This window comes from Crinia signifera, chromosome 1 (genome assembly GCF_055691185.1).
Source record: "Crinia signifera chromosome 1, ASM5569118v1, whole genome shotgun sequence".
NCBI classification, from domain to species: domain Eukaryota; kingdom Metazoa; phylum Chordata; class Amphibia; order Anura; family Myobatrachidae; genus Crinia; species Crinia signifera.
In genome coordinates this window covers 384,402,667-384,425,788 of record NC_139217.1, presented here as the reverse complement: position 1 = coordinate 384,425,788, position 23,122 = coordinate 384,402,667, and the positions used below count along the sequence as shown (strand labels likewise).

At 42.0% G+C, this 23,122-nt stretch overlaps 1 protein-coding gene across 6 annotated transcripts in view; it reads right to left on the bottom strand.

Moving 5' to 3' along the window:
- Positions 1-1,744: 1,744 nt before the first annotated feature.
- The window catches only part of AIFM3 (AIF family member 3), a 103,953-nt gene continuing 82,575 nt past the window's right edge, over positions 1,745-23,122 (bottom strand). For 3 of the 6 annotated variants that reach the window (XM_083151535.1, XM_083151537.1, XM_083151538.1), the window contains exons 17-21: positions 22,466-22,564; positions 21,776-21,851; positions 11,673-11,777; positions 9,413-9,433; positions 1,745-5,401 (exon numbers count right to left, since the gene is read on the bottom strand). In XM_083151535.1, the coding sequence (XP_083007661.1) occupies positions 5,362-5,401; positions 9,413-9,433; positions 11,673-11,777; positions 21,776-21,851; positions 22,466-22,564 (341 nt within the window). In that variant the 3' untranslated portion in view covers positions 1,745-5,361. Of the gene's footprint in view, positions 5,402-6,403; positions 6,482-9,412; positions 9,434-11,672; positions 11,778-21,775; positions 21,852-22,465; positions 22,565-23,122 lie in introns of all 6 variants that reach the window. The other 3 variants (XM_083151536.1, XM_083151539.1, XM_083151540.1) reach the window with 3 other exon arrangements.

The following is a 23,122-nucleotide window of genomic DNA, read 5'->3' as shown; positions in this document are numbered from 1 at the left end:
ACGCCGTAAAGACGCGATCCGAAAGTATGCGGAAAAGTACGCATCAATCAGAATAAGGGCCTTAGTGTGTATACATCAACACATGAAGCCTGCAGTTTATTGAATTATTACATTTTTATATTACTAATAGATTTATTAATCTATATAATTTTTTATATATTTTTTTGAATTAGCGACAAATATTTGAGTCCAATCTGGCTGGTTGGAATGAAAATCTGGATATTTCTGGGAACAAATTACAATCAACCATTTGCTCCCATTTGCTGGAAAATGGACAAAAGCAGTTATCTGCATAAAGGTCCATACACACTAGAAGATATTGGCATCAATCTTGTTCAGAATGGGGCTTCTGAATGATATTGATGGCAATATCTTCTAGTTTGTATGCCTTTGGTGCAGTAGTTAGAAATTTAATACCAAGTACACTTCTGCATGTCAGTGCAGGTAAAAGGCCACTAGGGGCACCAGTTTCATGCTAGCACAATTGTAAACACAATATTATAAATAATATAACCTTTATTCAACTGCATAATTAAAATATTTATATAACAGTCATTAGGAAAGGAAAGACAGGCATGTTGGGATGCTTGCAAATGCAATATTTTTATTACATTGTCAAAAATAAAATTTAAACATTATTTTCCATTATTTATTTCAATCCAAAGAACCATTATAAAGTAATATCCACAGCCTAAAAGAGAAATGTAAAATGAATATGCTGCTACTGTCTTCCTAAACTAAAAATATAATCAGAGATAATTTTCCTAAACCAATAATTAAACAATTTAGTAACATACATGGGGAAATCAACAGTGACAGAGGTAAGTACACTGTAACCCTCTCCTTGTTGATTCCGTGGGGTAAATTTACTAAGATGGGCGTTCTATTGAAGATGGGATGTTGCCCATAGCAACCAATCAGATTGTATCTAGTATCGTCTAGAAGGTGCTAAATAAGTAAAGAGAATCTGACTGGTTGCTATGGGCAACATTCCATCTTCAATAGAACTCCCATCTTAGTAAATGTACCCCCTAGTCTGACTCTGGAGTACTAAATCCCAAAGTAAGTTTTGCAGACCCCCCTCCCAAATCATATGGTTAAAATAACATTAACTAAAAACATCCATACTAACAGCTGCAGTCTCCCAATTACTATGCTGTCATTTCTACCAGTAATATATAAAGTGGGGGGCGTGGCTTGACTGTGATGTCATTAAGCCGCACCCCCATTTCGGGAAATAGCCAAAATCACTGATCTCCATGGAGGGGGCGGGCCTAAAATGACACAAGTGTGTCGTTTTAGCTCCAGCACCTCCTCTGAGACCCGCGGATTGCGGCATTTAAATGCCGCGATCGGGGGGGCTCAGTGGGGGTCCCCCTGATTCCGGGACGGTTGCCCACCCTTTCGGGGGGCCGGGAGGGGGACCCAATTTTCAGGAGACTCCCGGTAATTCCGGGAGGGTCGGCAACCCTGATATATATTATATATATATATATATATATATACAGGGCTATTTTTGTGCAGGCTCTAGCAGGAACTGTGGCCCTTATTCTAGCTCACTCTCTCTGACAAAATATTTCTTAGATGGACAAAACCATGTGCACTGCAGGTGAGGCAGATGTAAAACCCCACCCAAATCTAATTATCTCTGCACAAGTAACACCTGCCTCACCTGCAGTGCTCATGGTTTTGACCATCTAAGAAATATTTTGTCAGAAAGAGTGAGCTAGAATAAGGGCCACAGTTCCTGCTGGAGCCTGCACAAAAATAGCCCTGTATATATATATATATATATATTTCAGTCTGTGTGTATAGAAAGAGAGAGAGAATACACATTCCATACACTGGTAGTTATAGGCAGGCAGTGGTAGATGCACACTAGCAATCACTTACGTGATTTGGGAATGTTGGGAATTTTTTGACTTGTTACAAACTAGTCCAGTCTACTAAAATAGGTTAGAATTTGTTATTTAACTATTACTATATATGTACCGTGTACATGGCTCGTGGTTTTAGTTCTACGGCACACACTTGTAAGCTCTACTAGGACCAATAAAAGGCCTGGAAAATAAACCAGCCCATCAACATACAGATGTAGCTATGCTCATCGTTGTCGCACCAATCACCACCTAATTAGCTCCCTTGGCTCATAGAAAAGCATTGTTCGGTGATGTCACAGTGCGATTTTGGCAAACGAAGTAACCGTATCGCGGCAATGATGAGCGTGGCTAGATATGCAGATTAACCAACAGGAATTCAAAATGCAGAGTGTTCCTTCTTTCTCCATAAGGATTTACAGCAGACAAAGGGACAAATAGAACTGGCCTATAATTGTAAAAAATAAAATATGCCGTAAGTCCATGGAAATAATTGTTATCATTCTGAAAATAATTGGTATCATATCTAAAAATGGGCCAGATGCACTAAGCTTCAAAAGTGATAAAATGGAGAGTGATAAACAACCAACCAATCAGCTCCTTCCTGACATTTTTCAAACCCAGCCTGTGACATGGGAGGTACAGTAGAAGCTGATTGGCTGGCATTTTATCACTCTTCATTTTATCACTTTTGAAGCTTAGTGCAACTGGCCCAATAATTGGTATCATTAGATACAAAAATTGCAACCATTTGACTAAGCAGCATTTGTAATCTGTAGCACCTTGGTTATATTAAACTGACTCCATTAGAAATGCCTTTCTCACACACTGATTGGTTTCTTAGTCAGCCTGAAATGGCCGGCCCTCTGATGTACAAACTACATACAATATAGTCAATAGCTCTGTACAAAAATCACAGTAAAAAATAATAATTCTCTCACAATATGCTAACATGATTATCGTCCCATCTCTGGCAAACCAAATTACATTTTTACAACATGTAGCCAACAATTTACTGTAAAAATCTGAATAAAATAGTACAGTCTTTATAATTTACACAAATAATACAAGCTTTGGCCATCGTTACTTTTTCAACAGTTATATTAATTTCTGAGATCTATATACAGGATTTATTTGTATTTAAGGAAAATACTGTTAATACGCTTTTAATATTTTTTAAGAAATATAATAGATTTTTAGTACTTTGTAATAAATATAGTAATATATGTGAAACATTTTACTCATTCTATTACTATATACAGATGTGTCCTCAAACACTCCTTAATAAGCCATAGGGCGTGCATTTTGTTTCCTTAAAATATGGGATATTATTTGTAGCGAAAAACCACTGAAAGCGCACTAGAGATCCTGGGCTCTGACTATGGACCTTATTCTGATTCTGAAATGGTGCGTATTTCTGTGCATGCGCAGATGCGGGGTACGTGTACCCATGGCAAATATTCTGTTTGCCGGGTGCACAAACCCTACACAGCAGGGGGGGGGGGCTTTGGGGCGGAGAAGGGCAGAGAATGGCGGGGGCGCCGGGCAGCCCTATTATCATAAAGGATGACCAGCGTTCTCAGGCTAATGAGGCTGTGATCCGGCAAATCACATCACCGAATATCAGCTGCCCAAATTTACTCGCACAGGGCACCCATAGTTTAGAGACACCCTATAGGTGTCTCGGAACGGCGAGCGCTGGAGAAATCATTTGATGGTCGCAGCCTTGTGAGTCAATCAGAATAAGGTCCTATAACACCACAGGAATTTGTTGCAATCAGACTGAGATTTTTATCCCAGAGTGATTGACCAGAAGGGACCATGGGGTTTGGCGCTAATGGGGAGTGGCAGCAAAAGAGCAAGCCTATGATGGCCATTTTGGGGCATGTATATGCCATGAGCCGAAGAGGTGGTTTTCCCCCTTGCCTAGGGCCCAGCAAGTCCCAAGGGCCTCATAAAGATATCCTGATGTCCAAAACATTCCCAGAGGAACATTGCGTGACTACCGGGTGATGTTATGACATCACATGGACCTGCCCACACTCCCAAAGTCCCTTTGATGTTCTTTGATGAAACATTTTTATTCATCATAATGACCTGTAATGTTTACCTTCTATAGGAAATATTATTTATTTTTACGCAACATTTAAAAAAAATATTTTATATAACAAATGCGAGCGATGCCGGCATTTTTAGAAGATTATTTGAACATCTCTCACAGAGATGTTGGCCCCTTAAAAGGATTAAATGTGACACAGGTATTAAGGATTAGGGTCATTGGGTCAACCCAATTTCGGTTGGCATGCATTGGGTCAACCACTGAAGGTCAACAAGCCTTAAGTCGACACTTGAAATAGGTTGACATGGTTAAGGTCGACAGGGCTGGAAGGTTGACACGAGCATTAGGTCACTAACTATACTCCTTTGAGTGAAAGAGTTGCCAGAGACCTGGTCTGCTGAAAAAGGATTTATGCTGTGGATGAGGACACATCTGTAGTAATTCATTTATTACACCGATTTTCCTCTAATGCTGCCGTTAGTGCACATGTTCTAGTGTACATGCTCTGATGTGGTCAGCGGCCATTGCCCCTCCAGAAGACCTCAGTTCTGTTGAAAAGTCTGCATAGGAGGCCATACACTAGAAGGGATCAAAATTCACTATGAAAATCATCATCCAGTGTTCTGCACCAGGAATGGCAATTTGATTGTCAAATGGATCCCTTCGTAAAACCTCTTTATACTGTAAGCTGTACTCTGGTTCCATCTTACTCTTCCCTGAATATTGTGCAGGACACAGGGTTAGTCATAGATGAAACCACTTCATAAACACCAACAATAACATCTGCAGGTAACCAGAGGGCTCTGCTTAAACAGCAGCCAAACAAGAGCTATTTAATAACATATTACTAATTATTTACTAATGCCAGGAATGAGGAACCTGAATTATACCAGTCTGGTAAAGGGCAGCACCTCATGCAATTCACAGTAAAATAGTTATGGAATGAATAGATGATAGAGATGAAACTAATTGTTTGACACTTGACATTTAATGAAGAATCAAAGAGTCAGCAAAGACATTTCGCTGAATAAAACGATTTTTCCTCAAGTAAAGAAATTGGTCAATGAGAGGAAATGAAATAATATACGAAAAGCTTCAGTCCAAGGTGAAGTCTTCATTACAGACTATAAAATGAATGGACATCCTCATCTTATGTGAAGTTTTAATATTCTGGCAAGTTCCAGGTACATAAAGATAATTGACTTTTGCAGCATAATTCTCATTCATAGCCTGATGAATTGAATGGTTTCCGTGTCTAGTTGTCATTAACTTTAGTGTTACATGAATTTCGTTGCTTGGATTTCACCAAGGATGCAAAAGCCAAACAGTAATCTCATTAGCAGCACAAATCAGCAAGAGTTGTTGAGTGTTGTCTGACCATTCCGCATGCATTGTCCTCCATACTTCCTGGCCGATCTCAGGTGACTAAGAGCCTTTCCCTGTTAGCCAAGAGATATCACCAGTTCTAGAAGGAAAGTGGATCAAGAAATATAGTATTTGTTGTAGTATCATCAATATATATGTCTAGTGTCAGTGTTTAACCAAAACACTGCCATCTGCTGGCAGCGAGAGAAACTACATCTCTTTTACACATACAGAAACACAAAGACAATCACACATACAGAAACACAGAGGCAATCACAAGGTAGCAGACTAGCTTTCAAAGCTTTTGCTTCAAGCAGGTTTAGCTAGTATTGTATATTATTTTACAAAATGCACCATCTATTCATTTTTTTCCTATTAGTTTTCTGGAAATGGTCAGTAGTTAACAAGGGAACTATATATAGGAAATAGGATCAGGTTGCTTCGTAATAAAATACTAAAGTTGGCAATTAAATGTATTTAAAGGCAGTTTTTCACAGCTACCTGGAACTTGCCTAAACACATGTTATTCAGAACAGAAACCTGATTACTTTACAAATCAGGACACTTTTAATGTCACTAGGAAATTAAGGTTATTTAATCTGCCAAGTTTTAAAAGAGAACCCCAAGAGCCACATGATTGGTAATAGCTGTGCCTGTACCGTCGACATCCTCCCCGAAATGCATGCATTTTCCCGACCGTTCGCATGAAATGCTGAAGCGATGCCCCATCGCCGTCTACCCTCAGCATTTCATGCAAGCCCCCATCACCGCCTACCTTCCCCGCCGCCGAAGGCCTGTTGTGGGGGCATCGCTTCAGAATTTCATGTGAGCGGTCGAGACAATGCAGACATGTCAGTGGGAGAGCTTCGATGACTGGGTGACATCACACACAACCCAACACAGCTAGGTTGCACAGCCAGGGTGCAGCTGATACTGCACAAACATTTCACTGTGTAGCAAACTGCTCGCATCTCAGTGCTGTGTCCGCAAAATTTTGTAGGCACATAACCCACCCCATTATTTAAAAAGTGTCTAAATTAATATAAAGAAATACACAATTATTAAAAAGATATTGTATAAACATGTATAATAAAAGACTCACTGTTCTTTGCTGTTTAAATCTTTTGCAGCCCTCCTCTTCTATCTGCATAGGGAGGACGCCATTACACCCCTCTCGTGACTGAGGGGGAAAGGAGGGGAGAGAAGGAGGAGATAGAAGAAGAGGGGAGGAGATAGAGGGGGCTGAGTGTTGAGGACTGGCACTGCACACTAAGAAGAGGGCCTGCTCGTTATTTGATTGACAGGTGCAAGGAGGAATGGGTAGGGGGCGTATCACACAGTGAGTGAGGGGAGGGGTAGCCGCTCTTTAGGTTGCCAGTGCTGTTCGCTGCCTGTCATAATATTTGACAGGCTGTGGCAGCCGCCCGGGAGCTCACTAGCCAGCAGTAGGCAGATTCAAAATAAGTAATAAAAATTTAGCTGAGCGCGCGGCAGCAGCGGCAATGCACTGCACAGACGGCAGGAGATGACTACTATGGAGCCAGGGAAGGGCACCGCTGTTTGTTATTACAGCGCTATGGGTGGCACTGCGGCTGTCTGTTAATGTATGACAACCTGAGCCTGCCACCCTCAGCGCAAGTCCTTCCATTGAGGAAGAAGGGGCAGGAGGAGGAATCTGAGGACGGACAGACAGGGTGAGGTGTGTGTGCTGCTGTGCACAGTGCAGCGGGTTGCAGGGAGCAGCTCTTCATGCTGCCGCCTCTGTCAAACAGGTGCTGCGGCGTGCAGGCAGTGTCAGTGAGGCAGCTTTAGCAGAGCAGGGAGAGAGCACCTTTTCAGCATGGCGCCTCCCTGCTTTGCAGGAGCTGCTGAGGGGGGTAGCGCCAGCCCTGGGAACCGCTTTACTTTTACCTCATATTCTATCACATTATACCAACATTTTCTCCTCAACTTCTTATGCCAATGAGCAAGGGTGTCAAAAGGAAGTTGGTACTACCTACCAAGCCCCATGCTGGCAGTGGCCTGGATCAGTTACACATCGGCAGGAAGGGAGAGAAATAGAGAGAGAAGACTGGTGCTGCTCAGCAACTGTATGATGTCCCACTGCCATTGCTATACAGCAGCAGTAGTGTTTTGGGGTGGGGTGGGGTGGTGATCACACTCATTATCTCCCCCTAAACTAAATTTCATAGTAGTTTTTTCACATTTTTTTGGGAAAGGCACATGACAACGCCTCCCACAATTTCGGCACACACACCCTTGATGGCCGAGCCAATGATTAAAAAGTTGGGGTGTTCTAGTATACAATAAAATATCACTTTCTAGAATACACATAGTAATGCTTTTTTATACTATACCGTATGTTTCCCTCTAACTAGAAAAGCACTAAATAACTTATAATAATAATAATAATATTATTAATAATAGAAAAAGTGAGTTGTAATAACAAGAGTTACTGTATTCTATTGATGGCATTTGAAGGATATTTATTTTATTTATTTATTAACAGTTTCTTATATAGCGCAGCATATTCCGTTGCGCTTTACATATTTCAGTTTTAGCCACTTTTATATAAAGACTTTAGGACCTATCTAAGCTTGTGTATCTTAGGGAGTTCAAAGAGCCTCCATGCTTTGAATCCCAGATAACACTCACCACCAAAGACAGGTACGATCCCCTTGTAACGTTAGATTTTTGATCTATGTTTTACCTTTTTTTACCACATAAATTGTTTTAGACCATCCAAAGATCTTTTAATGTGTTCATTTTATGTGAATTTATTAAACTGCCACTTTTTTAAAACCACTATGCTTTAATTTTCACCTGAACCTTTGTTTTGTTTTTGAGACATAACTATCTGCTTGACTTAAGGCCCATACACACTGGGCGACTTTGAGCTGAAAGTCGCTCAAAACATCATGTTTGAGTGGCTTTCAGCTGAAAGCCGTCCAGTGTGTATGCTCCGGCAATGAGTGGTGAGCGCTGCTGCGCGCTCCCTCATCATCGCCGGGAAAGTCGTTCATCTGCTGGTATTACCAGCAGATGCGTGGCTTTGAGGGCGGCATTGCATAGCTCTGCGCATGTGGAAAGCGGCTCATTGTATATGTACTGAGCGGCTTTCCCCCCAGCCATGAACGCTATCATCGCTGTCCATACATGCTGGGCATAGTCGCCCAGTGTGTATGGACCTTAAGGACCTGCAGATTGTTACAAAGGACTATTTCCATTTAGGTGATGCTGAGGAAAGCTTACAGACCGCACAGCAAAACAATATATAACACTGTACTTCAGATTTCAGACTCTAGAAATTGTTCGTTTGAGTAAAAAGATTGTGTTCCTTTTCATTAATGCGATAGTTAATGAGATTATAGCTAATTGTATGTTAGGAGAAATGGTGAAAATGTAAAATGAATTAGCAGTACTTTCTCATGGTGGATGCTGACATCTGTAAGGACATACAGCAGTGGTTCCCAAACTTTTTTGAATCACGGCGCCCTTGAGCCTCAAAACAATTTCACGGCACCCCTAGGCCGAATGTTAATTATCGATAAATTTAGAAAAAAAATATTAAATTGTGTTTATATGTCATCCTTAGGGTCAGTTTGTCAATGTTATCATTGGTAGCACTTGTTTTGTCTGTGATATTGATCATAAATCATTTTAATTGGTCCTGGGCCACCAACTCAGGGCACCCCTGCAACTGTCCTGAGGCACCCCAGGGTGCCACGGCACACAGTTTGGGAACCACTGACATACAGTATAGGAATCTGTTTTTGTCACACATGATCAGTACAAAAATGTTCATATAGCACACACGCTCAAACTAGAAATGTACCTTCAACTTTACAGGGTACATTTTCTAAAATGGGGGTTCTATTGAAGATTGCATGTTGCCCATAGCAACCAATCAAATCATTCTTATTTATTAAGCAACTTCTAGAAGTAATAATAGACAGAACCGGATTGGTTGCTATGGGCAACATCCCATCTTTAATAGAAGATTTAAGTAAAGATGAGCCTACATGAGCCCACTGAGTAAAAAAGGAAAATAATAAGTATTTTTGCACAAAACAAGACACACGTAACAATAACACACTATCTATGTACATACTTGCCATGACAGATAAACATCCTTTATTGGATCGAAGCATTAAAAGAAGAATTATTATCATATGTTACATTACTTACGTATTTGGTATAACTTTCATGTAATTAATAATAACTAAAGCAACATTATTTTTAATATAGTTCAGTAAGCTGTTTCACAAAAATCAATGTACAGAGTATACTATCCAGATATAGAGGTCAATTCAATTAGGTGTGATATAGGCCCTTATTCTGATTGGTGCGGCCGGATCCGAATATGCGGCCAGCACCGTGCGTCCTAAACCCCGCCTTCCATACGGATAGCCAACTCCGTCCGAACGCGGTAAGAAGCTGTCCGAACGGACCGCACGTGTATTTCTCATGAATACACCTCCTCCATCTCAGGGAACCTCCCCCATCATTCGATGGTCACAGACGGCCATTTCTCCGTGCAAAAGCAGGGATCTGGGCGGGCAGCTGACATCCGGCGATGTCATATGTCCGCCCCCTACACGTGCGTCACGGCCGCATTACCATACGTACGCCCAGCGTTTGCATGGGAACGCCCATGAAACGCGGGGTGTAAACATATGGTAATGAGCCCAAACAGCCCTTCACACCCCTCTCCACCCCCTGTTGGTAGTGTACACATTTCATGCGGAATGTGGCCGTGCGTCCCGCTCGCACATGCGCAGAGACGCCTCTGCACATGCGCAGACACAAAACATCGGCGGCACGAACTTGCACACACAGGAGTCCAGGGCGAGAACTGGGGTGCCATTGGCAATGTTTCCACTCTGTTACAACACTCTCCAAATTAAATTGACGTCATAGCATTTAGTAGATAAATATCTTTTTTTCATACCATCCCTCCTGTGTGTGGGATTTTAGTGATATGCTATTTTTTTTAATGGATTTCTGCTAGACATAGAAACTTAATAATAATAATAATAATAGTAATTTAATTTTCATTATAATTTTTCATAAAAATGATTTGTCTGAACAAATCATATTGTATTTCATTGACTTTTTTAGTCATTGTGACATTACTGAAGTCATTAAATATGTCACATAGATTTTAAGACCCTTAAACAGGTACAAAATTTCTGCTCCTGGATTTCTCACTGAAATTATGGTTTCCATCACTGTTTTAATCAACTAATTAGTCATAAGGTGTGTACACATGGTGCAATATGGTCGCTGAGCAATTTTGGCGTAATATCTCTCAGCAATATATTGCTCAGTGTACCGTTTTCATCAGCGACCAGCGATTTTGGCTGAAAATTGCCAGCTATTGTGTCTCATTCTATCTCTACCTCATTTTGATTAGAAATGGCTGGTCGCTGGTGCACAGTGCATTGTGCACCAGCGACCAGCGATTTTTAGCCATAATCGCAGAAGCACGCTCCTGCGACTAGCGACCATTAAGGGCTGGCTACGGGAGCGCGCTTCTAGAGATTTATCTCCCACAACATATGGTCGCTCAGCGACCATTTCACCAGTGATAAATGGCTTAAATCGCCCAGTTTGTACAGGGCTTAACACAGGTGACTGGAATCATAAAAGAAGTGGGAAGCCCAGTATCAGATTTTGTAACTGGTGGGTAGGCACCATGTTGGGGGGGTTTGTCATTGGGGGAAGCTGGAGGGAAAGCTGTAATGTCTTTTCACATTGCCCCGACCGCTTCCTCACTTCTGCCTAGTTTGACCATTATTACCTTTCACTCCTGCAGGAAGACTGGATAAAATACTTCCATTACAGGTTAGGCCATGCACAGCCTTCCAGAGCTAAGAAAGCATCTATTTGTTAAAAGTACCACACCCAAACTAAAATGTTATGCTCTATTGTGCTTGTGCCCTGTCTTCCATAGTAAGGGACATTGGATCTTATTCATGTTTGTAAGTAAAGCAAAAAAAAAAAAAGCAAGACTCTGTGTATTGAACAAACCCACAAATGCTAGCTTTATTTTAACACTGAAACTTAGATTTCAGTTTGAACACACCCGATCCAATTTTAAATCTCTCTGCACATGGTACATCTGCCCCACCGGTAGTACAGCATGGTATTGCCCAGCTGCTTACTTTTTTGCTTTACTCACCAACATGAATTAGGTACTGTAAATTGTCCAGATAGTTGTTCAGTTGTTGGCAAAAACAGAGTGGATCCCTTACATACACTTGGGGGGAGAGGGGGGGGGGGTAGAGATTTTGCCTCTTGCCCTGGGCGCCGAAAGCCATAATTGCACCTCTGTCTAGAACACAAAACCTACACAAATCCTCACTTACTCAACATCCCTCTTGCGTATAGATTTTCCAGATGCCATGACTTCGGCCACCTTGGATACTATAGGGTCATAGTTCATACTGGCTACTGCAATAACCTCATCATTCCTGCAATATATAGAAACAAGCACATTTTGGTATCTTTAGCATGTGCATTTTAATATCAAATTTAAAAATCGAAAATAATTTCAGGATCAGAAAACTTGAAGGTTTGTGAAATGTAACACAATTACATTTTATAAAACATTCTTGCTATCATTTAAAAATCCCTTATTCAGACTTGGAGGTACAGAAGTGATTTAGCACAGTGACCGGGGTCTTATCAGGCTCATTACATGTTATGGAAATGCAGCAGGGGTGATCAGTATGGGGCAGAGAGGTTTGGGATTGCTTAACAATGCCAGGTCATTACCAATCCGTCCATGCCCCCTGCTTAACAAAGCCTAGGGAATAGTTGCTCTAAGTGGAGTGTGTGGTGTGTGTGTGTGTGTGTGTGTGTGTGTAGGCGGGGGGGCACCATGGCAAGTTGCTCAGAGTCTTGAGCAGCATTATGAGGGCCCCTACACAAATTTTGCAAACCAGCCCAGTAATACACTGTTCCACCCCCTGATCACAATAAAACAATAACTATTTGTAATTGCCAGTAATGAAGAGACCTGAGCAGAGGCGGAACTACCATTGGTGCAGCAGGTGCATTGCACCAGGGCCCTGAAGACTAAGGGGCCCACTGCTACCACCCACTGCTGTGCCCCATATTGTTAACTTGGATTGGAGTTGAGGAGGGGGGCCCAAATTATATTTTTGCACCTGGGCCAAATGACCACAAGTTCCGACACTGGACCTGAGCGCAGGTGACTTACGGGTGGGACAATGAAAACTGGTGTCCTTCAAAGGGGACACGTGGCCAAGCTGAACAGAGTAATTTCCCTTCTACGGTATGTTTTCATTAGGTCATAGAGTGAGTGCAGTTGACCCATACATCCTATGCAGCAGATTGGTCTGCCACTCCATGGTCCCCACTACCTTCACTAGGGGACATAAAGTAGGATAAATTTTCTGTGGGAACATCACATGCAGATCCCCTAGTACGATCTAAAGCTTCTTCACAAATGCCCATATTTGGGAGATACTTGTGTTTGTGATACCCCAAAACCATCCTGCTGCCTACCATTGATCCTGTGGGGACAATAAGCCCTCTATTCTCCATACAGCACATATTGTAGGTTGTATGTGAATGTTCAAATATTCTCTGTAAATCGCTAAGAAATACAGTATGCGTGCGCTATATAAATAACTGGTAATAAATGATAACTAAATGTACACATGTCAAAGCTTCTAGGTAGACACAAAGGGGTAAATTTGGGAGTTCTACTGAAGATCAGATTTAGTACTTCTTTTTTTGTTCCATCAATACATTTTTATTGGTACAGAAAGGTTATATGGGGTACAAAAAGAAAAAGAGGACATTTAGGGGTAGGGGTGGGGGGGAGAAACATGGACTTCAATCGTAGTCAAGTACAAATTGACAAATAACACATAACATGTCGCTACGCAGAGCGACTGAAGAGGAAACATGGTTATGAACATAGCAAAACATGGCTAACACAGTGGTCCTCAAATATAACAAATAGGAGGAATCTAACAAGAGTAGGAGGAAGAGGGATTAAGCATAGGGCCTTGGTCCTGGGATGGGGAGGCGTCAGGAAGTTCATTTTGGCTGAACTGTGATGAAGGCAGGGGGGCTGCAGAAGGAGGAAGTCTGGAGCCATCTCCTTCAGTGGTGTATGTGTACCATGGTAACCAGTGGGGGCGGGGGGGGGGGGGGTTCAGATGAGGAAGGTAGAGGACTGGTTTCCATAAGATAATGGTGGTTTGTTTTCAAGATAACCTGGAGGAGGGATGGGGGGGAGGGCTGTTTCCATTGCTGGGCTAAGTTCGCCCGTGCAGCAATAAGTATATGTCCGAGGACATATGTTTTTTCCACTGGGACTCCTGGGGGGAACACATGGAATAGGGCGATATATGGTGATGGGGTCAGAGTAAATTGGAGAACATCAGAGATTAACTTGAAGACCTCGTCCCAGTACCTCCGGAGCTTAGGGCAGGCCCAGAAGATGTAGTATATGTTGCCCACACAGCCACACTGCCTCCAGCATTGGTTAGAGCAGGAGGGCCAGAAGGTGTGGAGACGATCAGGGGTCAGATAGAGTCGGTTGATGAGTTTAATGTGCATCTCAGTGTGGTTAAGGCAGCGGGACAGTGTGTAGGAGGATAAAAAGATCCGACACCACTGGGAAGGTGTGAATGACCCGCCAAGGTCCGACTCCCACTTCTTGTGGGCTGAGGTCTTGGAGAACTCAGAGGGGGTCACCAGGGTTTTATACCAGAATGAGATGTCTCCCGTAGAGTGTAACAGGGAGGGCCTGGAGAAAACTATCTGTGAGAGTGTATCTGGGGGGGAGTAGTTGTGGAAGTTGGCTTTCCACCAATGTGCAAGTTGTAGATAATGGTAATGTTCTGTGTTGGGAAGTGAGAATCGGCGCTGGAGGGTGGTAAAGGGACTCATAGAGTGAGCGTCTAAGACGTCGCCAAGGGAAGTATTCTCGCAGGAGGTCCAGACAGATAGACGGAGGTTGGGAATCAACTTCGCCCCTGTATTGATAGGAAGGGTAGTGATGAGGGAAGTAGGCGCAGGAAGAGTGGTAAACAATTGGTCCCACGCGTGGAGAGTGGCTTTAGTGGATGGGAGTAGGTTCGGGAGGGGAATTCTGACATGTTTTGGGATCTTAAGTAGTTCCGATAATAGGATAAGGGAAGAATGGGTTTGTTCAATGTTCCCCCATGCTCTAGGGGAAGCATGGTCATTGTAGTTCTTAATTTAGGCTAATAGGCAAGCTGTTTGATATTGGAATAAGTCGGGGAGGTCGGGTCCGCCAAAGGCTCTGGGAATCGACATTTTTGAGCGGCCCATTGCTGGGGGTTTAGCTGACCAGACATATTTTGGCAGAATGGAGGTAGCAAGTTGGAGAGACTTTTTGGGAAAGACATAGGGGATAGTGCGGAACAGATACATTAATTTAGGGAGAAGTGACATTTTAAATGCTGCCATGCGCCCCAACCAGGAAATTTCAAATGATAACCAGGACTTGGATATAGCAGCAAGGGATGTGAGGAGCGGGGATAGATTGGCATCGAAAACTTTTGCCATAAGGGGTGTAATATGTATGCCTAGATATTTTATCGAATCTGTTTGCCAATTATATTTGTAGGTAGTTTTTAGGTGGCGTAAAGAGTTGGTGAGGTTTATCGGGAGAGCATCAGTTTTAGTTGTGTTGAGCTTGTAGTAAGAAGCCGCACTGTAGGAGTCGAGTATTGAGTGGAGAGGTGGAAGGGAGGTAGATTTAGTACTTCTAATTAATTTAGCGCCTTCTAGAAGATAATAGATCTGATTGGTTGCTATGGGCAACATCCCATCTTCAATAGAACTCCGATCCTAGTAAATTTACCCAAAATACTATAAAATGGCAGTTTCCTGGTACATATAACTGGACGGACAAACCAAATAACATATGCAACAGTAAAACATTCCAGACATATTTCACCTCAGAGTAACAATTGTAGCATGTGGTGGCTCCACTAGGAAGCCTATTGCGCTCCTGCACACCAGAATTGAAGATATTTTTTTAGAAAAGGAACCCCAAATTTTCTTAAATGGACTAGAGGGGGTGCTGTTCCCGGCAGTCAAGCATGTAGCATATTGGGCAAAGAAAGAAAGGGGACTGCTCGGAGGGGAACGCACTAAAGAAATAGAGTCATAAAAAATAACTTTTAATACATCATAATTAATATTCCCACAATTAGCTTGAATGGGAGTGCAGCGAAAAATGAGAGTTTAAAATATTAGACATACACACATATACACACAATGTGCACAAAAAGACAGAAAATAAGTGCTTTAAAAAATGACACTTGAATCCTGACCAAAAATAATGCTCACACAATAATAGCCAAAGATGTGGTGTTATTGATCCAGGAAAAATATAGCCCTATTTAATAATTGTTTGATCTCCAATTGATAGCTGTAAATTTCGAATTTCAACTCAACCTTTTTGTAGTAGCACTGCCACCTTCTGGCAAATCAATGACAAATTATGAATGGTTCAGGGACCTTTCTCACTAAGGACCTCTGATACACTATCCTGTTGCACCATCTAGTGGTGATTTTAGGGATATTATTTCAACTTTTGTCTGATGCAGAGGATTTTCACAAAATTTAATTGACAGCCCAGAGGGGCATGATTATAGCATAGTAATTATGGTTGAACAATTTGAAAAAAGAGGAGAAAAAATCATAAAGAAATGAGAGCATAAATTGTTGAGGGCTTTCCTAACATCAAGGTTTAAAGTGCTCAGGAGGGTATGATAGGCTGAAAATCGGAGTTATAATTATCTCCTTAGATTTTTATTCAGCAACTCAGGCACATTTGTAGGCCTTGAAAAAGCTGAACTAGAAAGCGAAACACTAGTGTCGGTTAAACCTGTCCAAATATGCTTACTAGCCTGATTAATGTATGTTAAAATGATGTTGGTTCTTTAAAGGGCGCTATCAGACCATCCAGGTGTCAAATTACTCGCACCTTGGATGAAGTAGGTAGCAGATGCCCTACAAATGTGCCTGAGTTGCTGAATAAAAATCTAAGGAGATAATTATAACTCCGATTTTCAGCCTATCATACCCTCCTGAGCACTTTAAACCTTGATGTTAGGAAAGCCCTCAACAATTTATGCTCTCATTTCTTTATGATTTTTTCTCCTCTTTTTTCAAATTGTTCAACCATAATTACTATGCTATAATCATGCCCCTCTGGGCTGTCAATTAAATTTTGTGAAAATCCTCTGCATCAGACAAAAGTTGAAATAATATCCCTAAAATCACCACTAGATGGTGCAACAGGATAGTGTATCAGAGGTCCTTAGTGAGAAAGGTCCCTGAACCATTCATAATTTGTCATTGATTTGCCAGAAGGTGGCAGTGCTACTACAAAAAGGTTGAGTTGAAATTCGAAATTTACAGCTATCAATTGGAGATCAAACAATTATTAAATAGGGCTATATTTTTCCTGGATCAATAACACCACATCTTTGGCTATTATTGTGTGAGCATTATTTTTGGTCAGGATTCAAGTGTCATTTTTTAAAGCACTTATTTTCTGTCTTTTTGTGCACATTGTGTGTATATGTGTGTATGTCTAATATTTTAAACTCTCATTTTTCGCTGCACTCCCATTCAAGCTAATTGTGGGAATATTAATTATGATGTATTAAAAGTTATTTTTGATGACTCTATTTCTTTAGTGCGTTCCCCTCCGAGCAGTCCCCTTTCTTTCTTTGCCCAATATACCTCAGAGTAACAGTAAGCAAATGAAGAAAACAACAACAATTATATTGTTTGACATTGATGTAAATGATGTATTAATTGGACATGCAAGAATTTGTGTTAATACTAGGATTAATTAACATTACACTGTTTGTGGCTTTTGGACGCCGGGCAAAATAAGTTTGCAAACAATGCTGAAAATAGATTTGACGGCCAAAGCTGAAATAGTTACTGAATGCTTGTTATGCAGCAAGTGTGTGCTTGTGGGATGCTAACACACACACACACACACACACACACACGCACAGGCACACACACACACACGCACAGGCACACACTCTTTATGTGTGTCTGTAAGTGAAGCTTGCATTACAGTCTCAAAAGACAATTAGCTGTGTATCATGCACTGAGAGGGAATGCTTTCTGAAATGCTAACATTCTATTTCCTACACCATGTGTCAAGTTCATACGAATGTGTGATTTGTGATGGTGGCTTTATAAAGGCAGACGATTGGAAAAGAAATACCACTGAGGATGAAATGAAGATCCCAATGGTAAAGTTATTACTGAATGACTGGACAATAGAGCTACCACCTAATTTTAAATAACTGTGCCATATCCCTGTGCCAAGAGGTGGTGGTGGTGGGGTGGGGTGGGGGGGGGGGGTACTAAATACCCAGACTCAGGTCTGATGGAGTTCACCAATGGGGGCCCTGGTCCTCCCCCATTACCTGGAAGCAGGAGCTGTAGCAGCTATTTTACTCAAACCAGCACATACAGTGCTGCTGTGTGCTGGGTGCTTTCTATGTATTGTATTTGATATGCCCCAGATAAATATCTGGGTCCGGCTAGGCTCTATACTTCCCTGTCCCTATAGCAGCTGTATCTGTACTGTGCATGCAAGTAGATGGCCCCTTAAACTAAAAGGCAGCTATCTCTAATACATTCATACTTTCATATGTCGACATTTTTACAAGTAGTCCTGATGTCTGGATATAAATGCATTTTTTTATACAGTATGTATTGGTTTCCTTTAGGCCTTGCACACAACAGAGTACAGCGTGTAGAGTGTTTTACCTAGGTACAGCCAACTGCACATACAGAACACCGGCTGCTGTCACTACAGCAAACCATAGAGATCAGTGATCTCTACAGATGTATATACTGTGTATATGGATATATAAATGAGACCTCATACATTTTTTCCATACCTCCCAACTGTCCCGATTTTCACAGGAGAGTCCCATTTTTGGGACTGTCCCACATCCCACCTACGGGCAGCAGGTTATACGTTGCGCACATGCGCATAGCATCCAAGTATGGGGCTGCAGGCTGGAGGCATGGCCAGCAGTTTACAGGGTACTGGCCATGTCACCATAGTGATGGAAAATGGGCTGTGTATGGTAGGAATTGCCACAAGGCCACGCCCACTTTCACAGAGGCCGTGCCTCTTTTTTTTTTCAGGAGTCCCGAGCTTGTGGCTTATACAGCTGTGTATTCATGCCACACAGTCTCTTTTGGCACATCAGATTCCATGAGAGTCTGCTGGCATCTTGAACACAACAGAATGCAATGAGGCCACACCAGGAGACTGTGCTGATTAATTTGATATGCAATACTTGTAAATCTGTGAGTGACTGGGTTTCACAAAGTGCTATGGTTCAGCAGCTGCAGCTTTTTACCATACCAAAGTCTGCTGTGCTTCAAATACAGGCTCAGGCATTTTCAGCGAAACAGATTCAGATGACAGAAGATTCTCACATGACCTGGCACATCTAGAGGGGCTGTTTGGTATGACTGCAGTAAAGATGTACGAGGACATTATTATGTCCATATACACAGTATCTACATCCTAACCAACAACAATTAGCAAATAAAGGGGCTAATTCAGCATGAGTTGCAATTTTACGTTGTTTTGCAAAATTACAACTTCTGGCGGCAGTCCAACACAGGGCAAGGACACCCCGCACATCTGGTCCTCTCCACGACATGCCCCAAAATTATGCAGGCACATAGTTATTGTGCGTACACTTCGCCATAAAATAGACTGATGTGAATGTTCAAACTCTGAAACGCTACGGAATATGTGTGCGCTATATAAATAACTGTCAATAAGTAAATAAATGAAAGCGTTTACACATCACCAGCTGCGACCTGATTGCGAAGCCTAGGGCCATTTCTATCCGAGTGTATTTCCCTGCCAAAGCTAGTGTGCCCCCCACTGAGCGTGTTCTGTTTTCCTCTATTTATCTTTACTCCACTAATATTAGCTAATAAATCAGGGGAACTCCAGTATCATCAGCTAATTACAGAGGAGTGGAGATACACTGTGGCCAATGGAACCTGCACATTTCCCTTTCTCCTTGCGAGTGCCAGGGAGGTATCCTATGGAAATAAATATTACTCCATAGAAACCTTTAGTGACGGCTGCTGTGGGGGCTGGCGGACAGAAAGCTGAAGATATCCCTGATTCTCTGTATTGGTACATTTAATGGATGCTTAATGTTCACCCTTAACATGCAGAAACAGCAGTTCCACATAGTTTAAGGGCAGACTTAAATATACCCCAATGTGCACTAAGGAGTAAAATCTGCAAATGTTCTTTGCAACAGTACAAATGAAACACATGGTAAAATGGGCCAGAATCAGGCTGCTCGCTAGGCTGCATATATTCGCTGCCTAGTGAACAGGTAAACGCCGCCCCACCAAACGCACCCCCTGCTGCTGACCGAATCCCCGCAACATGATGCGAGCATGCATCCACACAGAGGAGAAAGCTGCCGGTGTTTTGCGAATTGAGGGCAGGCACTGATGTCATGTGGTGTCATCCGCCTGCCCTGGACACGCCCATGAAACGCTAGGCGCACCCCAACAACCACCCCCTGCCTGTCAATCATTCTGCGAACGCCGCAGTGAGTGAAATACTCACTGAAGGCATTCGCTTCGGGGGGTTTCACATTCGCATGAGGTACTATGCACATGCACACACCCCCACTATAGCAGACGGGGCCCAATTCGCTGCTCAAAGAGCAGGTCTGAATAGACCCCTATATGCGATGAAGGCACTAGAACCTAGGTTGGGTTATTTTGAATGGCTAAGCATGAGATCTCCAGTTTATACATGTAGTAAAATAATGCTAAAAAACATCACTAGAAGACGCAGAAGTGTACGCTAGTAGTAGAATGGCACCATTGTTATAGATAGGGAGGTCAGCTCTATTGTTCAGTCTAGAAGAACCAGAGAAAGTCACCCTTAACCTGGAGCTTTCAATTAGTGCTCCTAAATATTACCTCCATTGCTCTACGTAGGGTGTCATCTTACTATTGGGATACAAGCTCCTTTTGGATCGCCTAAATAGTAAAATAACGCAAATCTTTACACAACTATTTTGACGCTCTAGATAATAACCTGTGACAGAGGCAAAGCTCATTGTAATTATTGTCAAATCGTTTTTTATAGATATCAATTATGCACAAGAAAAGTCACAATACTAGAAATGTTATCAACATAACATCATTTTAGACCATGTCACTGATGTCATTATTATGCAGATATTGTTTTTTCCATTGGCAAGTTATTGGATTGGTATATTCTCTTGTGTAAGATACAACGGACTCAAGTGTTCACTTTGTGCAGCCATAGAAGTTATTGAGGTTATCAGGAGATTCTTATCACTGGCTCATAGTAAGTATTTTTCCAGCAGACAAATGGATGCTGCTTTACAAAATCGGTAATTGTCAACAAAGTGGCAGATTTTGCCTATGGGTTGCAGGAATGTTGCCTGCCTCAAGCAAAATCCACCACCCTGCTCAGTGTCAGTTAGCCAAATGCAGTCAGTGACTACACAGGCTTTACTGTGACTGGTAGTAGCTTTTTTTTGGAAAATACTCTACAGAGAGTCCTATTTAGAGGTATTTCCTCCATCTGGGACTGCCAGACCAGGCTGCCATAAGCAAAGAGTGGGCTTCCAGTAGGAAGCACGCCATGCCTTTTGTGCAGCCCAATACAGCTTCTATGTGCTGCAGCCAATGCAGTGGGCTTCTATGGGCTGCAGCCAATGCAGTGGGCTTCTATGGGCTGCAGCCAATGCAGTCCATACAAGCTGGTGTTTTATGAATGTGACATCTACACATGGTCCCAATGCCCACCAGATCCATTGCACCGGTTCCCGGGACCCAGGGCTGGCTTTCTCCTCTCTGAGCACAAAGGTAGCATCACTCCCCCCCCACCTCTTAAAAGTAAGTAGAAGCTGCTAAGTGGTCTCCTAAATAAAAAGTAGACATCTAAAACTATTATTCTTTATTAGAAAAGGGCACGATTCTGGTGAGTCTGTCTGCATTCTTTAAAGTGGCAATCATTTAAAAAGGTAAAATCAGGTAGATTTTGCCTTTAAACTATTGCTGCTTTAAAAACACTGCAAACTCGTTGGAATTGCATCTGTGTCTGCATTTTGTGGGCTATATTACATACACCCCTGTATCTTCATCATTTAACGTGTGGACCAGGCCACTTGTCGCAAACTGGCTATTCCATTTTACAGGATATACATCTGTTACACCATCATATACAAAAGTGAGTTCTATATTGTTTTTTTTTTTTTGGGGGGGGGGGGGGGTAGTATTTTTTGTATCTGATAGAGCTTTCTTTATCCACCTTTGGGCTGTCACTGATTAATCAGAAACGGTGAGAGACTAGGTAATAAGGCACATAACAAGAAAAAGGACTTACTTTGTATAAAATGCCACAAATTTTGATTCTTCAATATCCCCTTGAATTATGACATCATCAAAACCTTCACCATTGCCTGAACCAGGAAAATGAAGATGCAGTTACAGCTTGTATAATACACATAGGCAACATTCTATACAGTATGTCAGTTATTTCTAAGAAATATTTTGAAAAGTAACATGCATTTACAGATGTGTCCTCTCTCATCATTGCTGCGGTCACATTAAACAGCCCTTCTAGTTTTGAATGCGTTTACTAATCCCGGGCGTTTTGTTTGGTGCATTTTTTCCCAAACATACATCTTATTTGCATCAATTTACAAATAAAATGCATGTAGACTCTGCTGAATGAAATTGAATGCAGCCTGCCAATAGTCTATGTGTGACTGCAGTTGTGTCTGCATATGAATGCGTATAAGATGCATTTTTGGCAGAACATTTTTTTCCGTAAGGAATCCCCTTAATTTATTCATATTTTAATCCATTCTTTATTTAATTTTTATTATATTTCCATCACTTATAGCTCTTCTTCCTCAAAGTTGATACACCATCAACTTTTTCCAGTCTCTGGCCCACTCTCGTCTCTATGTCTGTTGTTATATGTGACACAAAGTCCTACCAATATTGTAATTTTCTAGCTTAAAGTTTGTGGAAACATCTACACATTCACCATACACAATTGTACTTTTACCTGCATAGCGTATGCTCTTCCCAAACATTGCCGTCCACAGGTAAGGAATCGTATTTATTTCTGTTCCTTGAGCGAGCATGTTCAGTGCTGCGATACGACCTGGATCCCAAGAGAACAGGAAATAAGAAGTGTGAATGTAACAGAAAATGCGCACCGCTACGGGATGTAGTCAGTATATGGTAGCAGCTAGTTCCCATGCAGTAAGTGTAGTTTGGACCACGTGACCAATGGAAAATACCATGTGACCCCCGACGGCAAAGTCGGTGGAGCCCCTATTTTACTGTCCACGCCATCGCCGGTTAGTAACCATTAGTAACCAAGTGGCGAGTGAAGTAGAGTAAGCCACCATGCCTTCAGCATGGCGAGCAAAGTGAGCCCTTGAGGGTACAATTTGTGTCTCCTGCAAGCTACTTATATGCTCCTCCTGCCATCACGGGTTATATGGTATGTCCTGTCAGTCGGAATATTCATTAAAGAGGATGCATATCCAACCACATCCTGAAGGTCAGGATCTTAACACCAGAATCTGATGCTCACATTGCTAACAGATGCTCAAAGGGTTAGGCTGTGGGGGGAGGCTAGGTTTAGGATGCAGGAGGGAAGGGTTAGAGTAAAGGGTAGGTTTAAAATACTCATCGGTATATGTCAGCTTGCTGA